The 9145-nt window shown below is 40.3% G+C and overlaps 1 protein-coding gene across 1 annotated transcript in view; it reads left to right on the forward strand.

Annotated features, from left to right (window-relative positions):
* The window catches only part of gpc3 (glypican 3), a 109535-nt gene extending 100744 nt beyond the window's left edge, over positions 1–8791 (forward strand). Inside the window, 3 exon segments of the mRNA XM_041797236.1 lie at positions 8027–8213; positions 8447–8675; positions 8677–8791. Of these exon segments, the coding sequence (XP_041653170.1) occupies positions 8027–8213; positions 8447–8675; positions 8677–8791 (531 nt within the window).
* The last annotated feature ends 354 nt before the right edge of the window (positions 8792–9145 follow it).

Raw genomic sequence — 9145 nt, forward strand, 5'->3', positions numbered from 1 at the left:
TGTCAGGGAGCAGAGACATGAACAGCTGAGTCTTCCTGCTGCAGTATCTGATCTGACCCACACATCCTGGGTTTGTTGTCAGTAGGCACAGTCACGTGTTGCTGTGTAACAGGATCCCCCCAGTGAGGTCAAGGGTCATACTTCCTGTTTCCTGTCTCTGCTAGGTCATCACAGGGTCTCCCTGTGAGGGTCAGGGACCTCCTCTGCCTTTTGTTGTGGAGGGGGGCAGAACAGAATGGAGGCTCCTTCATGGGCCTGTCAACATTTTGGCATTAAGTTTCATCACTGACTCTTCTCCTTCTGTGTTTTGAAATCTTCCTACTAGTTCTGGGCACTGGGCATCCCTGGATCAGTATCTTTTAACTCTAACTTTTGAGCAGGTTTTGGTTTTCTCTTTTATTCTCTTATTACTTGCCCTACTACCACTATTTTCGCTGTGTCGAGCTAGTTTGGACCAGAGCTGACAGCTGGTCGTAGCCCAACTGCACACTGAAACTTTTTCAGGAATAGACCACTCCGCCCTTTATTATCCTCATTCCAAGCTGAGCATCTGCCGGCTCCCACTAGGTGTGATCATGAGACACAGTGACGGTCTGCTGATGTGGAAATGGAGGGTTTCTTAGCAACACATGACTCTGGGAACCACGGTGATAACTTGTACAACAGGCGAGCAGCAGACAAACAGAGACTGTCTGAGAAGTGTAATCTGATTTAGCATCCAGCGACCTGTGCAGGAATGAGACTCTTTAACCATTAAACCCAAAGCAGACAATCGAGCATATTCACAGACATGAGTCAGGACTTTTACTCGATTAGCCTCAAAAAAGATGAAAAAAAACTGTCATTCCAAATGTATTACATACTCTCTTGACCCTTTGCATTCCTAATAAAAACCGTTTAAGTCTTCTGAAAGATTAACCGGCAACAACTCAATTAATAGACCTTTTACATATAAACAGAACATTTTCAATAGCTGTACACTGTAAAACAAAATTAGTTGAGCTTACTTAAAGAAAAATATGGAAACTTGTTGCCACAAAAACAACAAGTAAACTACACTTGACTTTTATGACTTAAAAAAGGTTAATTTTAATGGGCAGTACCTGTTCTAAATGAACCATTTAAGTATTCACTACTAGTTTAAAATCAATTATTTTAAGTGTTCAAACCCAAGATTCAAATTTTAATTTAAATTTGCAGGACTTAGGCTAAATCATCTACTTTCAGTGCAATACTTTATATCTTAAGTGCACTGTAAACACTAATAAGTTCATAGCACTATGATATTTTTATCATTGTCAACTGATTACCTTAAAACCTTTTCACCTAAGGTGGACTAACTTGTGCCACCATTTGCATCAATGGCTGTTAGTGACCCACTGAACCAGTAGGTGATATTTCATTAATGTCAGTTTGCCATCCAGCATTTATAGACATTAATAATGTTAACATCGCCCTCTATGTAATTTAGACAGCAACTACACCTGTGGTGCATTTTGTTTATTTAATTCAACCTTTATTGAAAACCTCTTTGAGATTAAAAATCTCTTTTTCCTGGCCAAGACAGCAGCAGCAAACAGAGTGCATAAAGGTTTAGTGCCCAAAGGCATTCTAGGAAAACTGCATAACTCAAATAATTTGAGTAATAACAAAAAATAATAAATTGTTTGAGTACTGTTCACTTAAAACTAAAATGAGTTCTATCAGCTTATAAAAATAGAGTTGAAATAGCTGTCGTGGATCTTTAGGTAAACACAACTTAATTTGTTTAAACCAAGTAAACTAAAGTAAATTGAGCCCTTTAGCTGTTATGGCCAAGAAGTACAAGTTCCTTGTTTATATTAAGTATTTAGAACAGGTTACAAAAAATTGAGTTTATTCAACTCAATGTTTCTGAGTACAGTTGATGTTGCATTTTACAGTAGATGCAACAGAGAACCAAAATCCCTGCCAACAAAGCTGAAGGATTTCTTCAGATTTCACTCTACACCAGAGAAATCTGGAAATAGCCTTATGGGCTTAGTCAGAAAGGTGGAGTGGACACACACCCAGTTTAACACAGGATTGGAGAGCTCCTTTTTTCCCTTCTGTTTTCTGTTCCAACTGGAATTAACATCAGGAAATTAATCTTGTCTGCATTTACTGTCTGGAGCTGGGCTCCTGTTGCGTGACATACTTGACCATAAGCAGATAGAGGAAGTCAAGAGGGGGAGAGAAAACACAGTGGGAAGAATGAAGAACCAGAGATCTCCCTCCTCTTTTCATTCCAAGTTCAGCTGAGTTGAGTTGTGGGCAGTGGATGAAACTTCAGGCCAGGCTGTTGTCCCAAAACCCGCTCTGCCTGTCTGTGTTACCCGAGGATATTTCCATGACTCGTTTTGTGGAAAGGGCCTCCTGTCATTCTTCTGTCTCTCAATCTTTCTCCAATGTTGTCCCACTCGTTCTCTCTCTCCTGCTTGCTCTTGGCTCTCTCTCCTAAAAGCTAGTCTGCAAACATGAAGCTCAGCAGCACAGAGTCCATTAGGGGATTATGTGTAAGGAAAGTCGATTTCCTTCACTTGTAAGTTTAAATTAGTTGATATGAAAAGTCATGTGTTAGAGTTGTCTAACATACTGACCCCAGCTGTAATATTTAAAAATAAACCGTCTACTGTACATCATGTTCTTGGTTTTCACATGAGCTCTGAGATAAATAGGAGACAAGGAAACTGCTGAGATATACCCACTAGATTATTGTTTAAAAAGACTCTTAAGACTCCATGCTAACTTGAGAACCACCTTCTTTTTCACTTTATCAGATAAAGGATTTATCTGTATTTTAATGCATGATCATTGTCCTTTGTACTGTGCCTTTTGATTGTTTTAACTAGTGTTCCAATGTTGATACCAGTAACAGAAATTTGTCAGAAAATGCAGGTATTGGTATCAGTGAGTTCACGTCTTTATGCAACGATCCAATACTGGTATTGTCATAAACAACAAGAAATGACACAAGTTATTAAAACTTTTGAACCATAAATCCCAGCCTCTAGATTGATGCTATCCATGCCTTTGTAGTCCTTACAGAAGCTTTTCCAGCAAGCCTGGAATTTGGGTGACTTTGTGTGGACTTTAAAGAATTAAATCCACACTGGTAGATCTGATATTGACTGTCATTTCATCATTTTTCCCCAGCGTGCTTTATGAGCGGCTATCAACCAGTGGCAGGCTTTTTCATCATCACATCATTTTGTGTCAAACTGTGCATGCATAAACGTGCAGATCATTATAGAGACAACCTTAATAGTTAGAATGGATATAAAAGAAGATAAGATCTGATCTATATCAGGAGAGTTGGTTGTCTCTCGCCCAGAAGGTCAGGAAAGGATCCCCTGCTCCTCTTGTCACATGTCGACGTGTTCTTGGGAAGGACACTTTAACCCAAATTGCTCCCACTGTTGGGTCAGTGTGAATGTGCCACTTCAATACCTCCTTTATTCACATAGATATATTTGTTTCCTTATCTTCAGATAAGGTCTATGTTTGTGATCTATGGCCAGATGTCTACTGGTATCTTAATGCTCATATTAAAAAGGCACAGCTGGGGATCAGTGTGTGCAGGTTGATGACTGTCAGGTCAGACAGTTGCTGAGCTATTAGGCTTAGCTGTTTAACAGTGACCCTGTATGGAGTTCATGTCATGTGTGGGAGGCAGTGACAGACTTGTGGTCTCTATGTCTCTGTCTGGGCTGGGCTGCAGTGGGCCACATGTTTGGGCTTTGTGTGCAGTCTCTGAGCTGGTGTTTCCTTGGTGTGACTTTGCTTTGGTGTTAAAGGGAAAGTGATCCCTCTGGCTTGTGGGATGCCTGCTGCCATGATTATATATTACATGTGTCCTGCTGCCTGCCTTAGCCGGCTCCTACTACATCTCTCAGAGTGAGAAGGCAAAAGGGCAAAGGCCCGTTCTCTTCTCCTAGTGGAAAACATCCGGAGCAAAATGTCTCTTTTGTTTGTTTCCTCTCCGCTTCCTCTTTGCTTTGGGTTCTTGTAAATGCAAAAGATTCTTGTGGTTAATCTAGAGGCTTGTGTCGGATCATGATGTGGTTAAACCATGCCAAAAGCACATAGCGTCACTTTCCACACAAACATGCACCCCACCCCTCCATGATGCAGCAGCCATGGTAGAGGCAGTCAGCCACTGGGCAAAAGCCACAGTGCATTGCCACAGAGCCTGTCTGTCCTCCATAAAGACAAGCAATACATGCTGCTATGACTCATCAAACCATTGATTATACAGCATATTTCTTCTTAATTACCCCAATACACCATTTTTTAAATTCCTCATATGCTTTTCATCTTCAGCTATAAGTATGTTTGTTCCCTCACATTGGCTCCAAATCTTGACTTTGATCACAAAATAAAAAATATCTTATACTGTTGTGATTTGTGCATTGTGGTTTGTCAGCAGTTTGATCCAGCCTGAAACATTTAAACTCATGGTTCTTAACAGGTCGGGACACAAAAAGGGGTTGCAGAGCTGTTGTCAGTGGATCTCGAGGTGTTGGAGTCCATGATGTATGGAAAGCCAAAGCCAAAATACATGAGTACATATTATTTAACTCTTTTTTTTTTTTTTTTTTTGATGATAACAAGTACATTTTAATCATTTTCTTGAGGTCTCAACCTTATCAACTCCTTGTCTGGGGAAAACAAAACTGGTTTTCTTACTTTAAGTCTCTCAAAGACAACCAAAATGTATGCCTTATCGTGTAAATGGAATAGCATACAATGTATAAATTTGATTTGTTAAAAATGTCAGAAATTGGAGTCGTGATTGGTGTTCAGGAGGTAGTGGTGGGTCCTGAGGGTAGACCAGTTGAGAACCACTGATTTAAACAACCATCTCATTCACTGCCACAAATCTGGCACATTTTGGTCTCTCTGCAAGGTCATGACAGTGGTAAGCTAGATTGGCATGAAAAATTGGTACAAAAAAAAATGATCCCACTGTCATTGCTGGTCCTTTCAGATGATATTTTCCTCCACTAGCAGTGTATTTAAAGTTTATTAGCAAATGTAAGCATGCTAATAATTGAGAACTTAAGCATGAATAAAGTCTTTTGACTACTGGTATTCCCTAGCTTTTTAGAACAGTTGACATGGCTCTCCTGCAGTCCTGTCTCTGCTGACATCAGTATTTTGTGATTAGAGGGCAGTGTGTTGAGGAGAGTCGGTGGCAGGTGGTGAATCACACACAGCAGACTGAGATAGAGCTTTAAACAGGGGCATGATATGGCATTTGTCAATATGTATCCCCTGTCCATTACACTTCTTTAAAACTGTTGTACTGAAACACCCTGAACCACATTTTTCCTGCTTTATACATGTTGGCTAGCCTTTCAATTGACTGGCAAGTTGCCTTCTTCCCACCAAGGTCCAGGTGAGTTTCCAGAATACAGAGCATGAGAGAGTATTTGAGTAAATCTATGAAAGACAACAGTAAACTACAAGTAAACATAGTCCAGTCTGTAAAAAAAGACATTAGTAGGTTAAACACAGTTTCATCAAGTGGACAGTGTGTTTCTGGGACATGTCTGAGTGAGACATCTAAGGGCTCTGCTTTGCCAATAGGTGGTGCTTTTCTAAATCACCTCAGACAGAACTCATAATGTCCCTATGGATCAGCTGCCCTGTCTGTGACTTACTGTCTGTTCCTCCAACCAAGTGACCAGGCTTTTAAAAATGTTGTGGTCATCATGCATCTATGCCCTCAATGAAGAGAAATGAATGGGTGTTTGTTGGGCAGCCATGCTGGGAACAAAGTGATCTATGTTCCCTCTGAGAGTTTGTGTCACTTGTAAAACCCAAACTGACTGGTTTGTGTATGCAAGCAGAGGGAAAACAGTTGTTTATCTTCTGACTGATGTAATTCTGTGATTAGCTCATAGTTTTAATATCTCCGCTCTCTGCCTCACGCACACAAGTAAAGTCTCAAACAAAGCAGACTTTGCAACTAACCTGAGACAAGCCCATATGAGTTCAATTTTCTCCCACTCAGACAGGCTGAACAACAAAAAACAACAACAAAAATGCATGCTGACGTATGCAGATAGGAAGGAAATAACTTTTTTCAAAGAAGGAGTGGTGAGATGAAAGGAGGCGAAGGATTGGGGGGGTGGGGGGTGGGTGGAATTTAACACATCTGTTACCTTGGCATGGCTCTCAATCATGCGCTATGTTGTGGAGGCTGAAAGATGTTTAGAGAACAGCCGTTTAGGCAGTCTTCAAGCTTACATCTTTCACCTGTGGATACAAGACAGAATAGAACTTTTCATTGTTGTTTTAAAGCTATAGAACAAAAAAGGATTGTGAAAATTCAACATTTCACCAACTTTCATTCAGTTTTAGTCCTCTATTTTTCCTGCTTGAGTTATTGGTCAAGAGGAATTCTGAGATTTTTTATAATAGCTTAACAGCTGTTTGACATTTCTGTAATATTTGTGAGTTGATTAATCCACCACAGTTCTCAATAAACATGTCTGGTATGCGTTACAACACATTATAAGCTTCTGTAAATCACATGAGAAAACATGAGTTCAACAACAACTGCTTTTTCAGAGACCAATAAAGATGAAGTCTCGGGTGTGAGTCAGATGAAATCTGCTCATTTTTGTTTTGGTATCAGTTAGGGATGTAACTGTATCACAAATCTCAGGGCAAGGTAATACCTCGGTAAGAAGTTCAGGGTACGGTATTTATTCTGGCATTAAAAAATCCCAAACAACAAATGAAGACTTGGCAAAAAAATATTCAACAACAATTCTACTTTGAATATTACAATATGGTAAAAAAAAAAGTGCCATGTGCATTAGGCTTAAAAATATATTCAATATATATTCTTATACTTTGGCTCCAGTGTGTTCACTAACCTTCTAAAACCTATAGGTCTTTGGCGATATACACACCTTGTGATCTGTTGAGCCCTTGTGCTGTGGGATTATGAATTCTGCTCCTCACATCTTTGTCTATCTTTTTGGAATGATGACTTGCCAAGTGGCTCCTTATGTTACTTGTATTCCCCATCAAGTGCGTCACTATAGTTTGGCAGTGTCTAAATTTTGATTTTGTTTGTCTTTCACCTTTACTCAATTCTCATTTCACGACAGGAAGGACCTAAAATGCGTCCAGAGTCATGTCACAGGTAAAAGTCTCTGAGGTTTCTGCAACCTGAAAAGTATCAGTCACTCAGGTCTCCCCAAAGACTGATCCACCGTTTTCACACTGTTAGATCAAGCCAGCAAGTGAAGTGCAAAGGATGATGGGTATGCAAGGGCTGATGGAAACTGTAGTTTTTACTTCCCTTCATTTTGCTCCCTTAAAAAACTACACTTTTTGCCCTGAAGACCTACAATTTGAGGCACTTCTGTTACCACGGTATTAACAATACCATTACATTACTGGTATCTTAGTATCTGATCTCTGTTTTGTCTTCAAATTTATATGCTGTCATTTTAGACATGTCTGACTTTCATTAAATGGGTGCATACCTAAACTTAAAAAACTACAGTAGGTCAAAAAAGTGTACATTTTTTTAAATTTTAAAAAAGTCAATCAATTCACTGTCATTTTTCACATTAAACTGTTGCCCAGACACAACAACTCAAGACAAGGATGTTTACTCAGAACAACACAATCACACCAGTCTGCTTACTTCAGTGTAACTCTCTACCAGTAAATTATATGGGGGGACAGCCACATCCCTTTAAATGAATCATGTTTGGACTAAAAACAGAACTGGAAAGGATATCAAAACTGTTTTCCTGCCCGGTGATTATAATTAGAGTTTGGTCTACACTAGGGCCTTTTGATCCCAAACATTTTTCTCTGGAATCCCCCTCTTTCTGTTATAATCAGCAAATAGATGACAGTGTTTTTCTCACAGCTTTGTAACCATTATTACACAGGCACATTCCAGCAACAGATGATTCATGCACAGGGTGAGGGTGGTGTGCCTTTTAACCTCAATACCTTTAACTTCCTCCCACAGTTGCTGCGGCTAGTGACAGTATCTGAGAAGCGCTGGAGAGCCCGGGATCGTGGAGGTGGAGTGGAGGGGTGGAGTGATGAAGGAGACGAAGGACTTGAGAGTGGTGACTGTGACGATGAAGATGAGTGTGCGGGAGTTTCGGGGCTGGGACCGCCACCAAGACGCAAACGGTTACGCATCTTTGCAGGTTAGACATGTATTAACGCTGGATTCCAGTGATAACTTCAACTGTAAATTGTTTGATTTCAAATGTGATACTGCACATAAACATAACTTCAACTGGCCTCAAAATGTACCCATGGAATGCTCACAGAAGAAAATGTTGGGTCTAAAAAATAGAGCTGTTTACTGCTGCTGTTTAAATTGGTGCTATGTACTTTAAACTGGAGAGGGCATGAACAGATATGGATTCTTCTGCAGTGAATCAGAGTGATCACAATCCAAACATGGGCAGTAGGCACAGGAGTGGAGGTGTTTACATGACTACTGTACATGTTGACACCACTGTGACACTATGCAGTACGAGACAGGAGACTTCCACAGGTAGTTGCCTCTCGTCAACCTCTTGACCTCCCTGCTGTCAATCCCTCTAAAAAGTCAGCTATGCTTTCTGAAAGCCAAACAAAGAGAGGCTGAAGTACAAACCAGTGAAAGAAAAGAACTAAATAGCAAAAGAGGGAGAGAACAGCTACAGAGCAAGAACAAGGGGGTTCAATACACCGACACAAAGCCAGCACAGCTGAACAAACATGGCAGTGGGAGTAGTCCTCCTGTCAGGGATGTTGTGGCAGAGATTTGGGTTCACAAGGCAAGGAGCGAAAGCAGGAACCTAGGGTTTGTATAGGATTCCTGCAGGGCCATCTCTTCCAAGCAGGCTGGGCCGTGAGAGTGTGATGCACTCTCACTTGCTTCTGTTGGCCTGACTGTACAATTCTGCCTCTGTACAATCTGTTTCCTCAGGCTTTCAAACAACTGCTGGTTAACAAAATGAGAAATTGGAGTACAATTTCATACTAACTTCTGCTATTTGTTGTTTTTTTGTTGCTAAGAACTGGAAAATGAATGAAATTTACTTTAAAGAAAGTATCACTTAAGATTTTTCTCCATCTTCATCTCAGT

The sequence above is a fragment of the Cheilinus undulatus genome, linkage group 10, assembly GCF_018320785.1.
Source record: "Cheilinus undulatus linkage group 10, ASM1832078v1, whole genome shotgun sequence".
Lineage (NCBI taxonomy): Eukaryota > Metazoa > Chordata > Actinopteri > Labriformes > Labridae > Cheilinus > Cheilinus undulatus.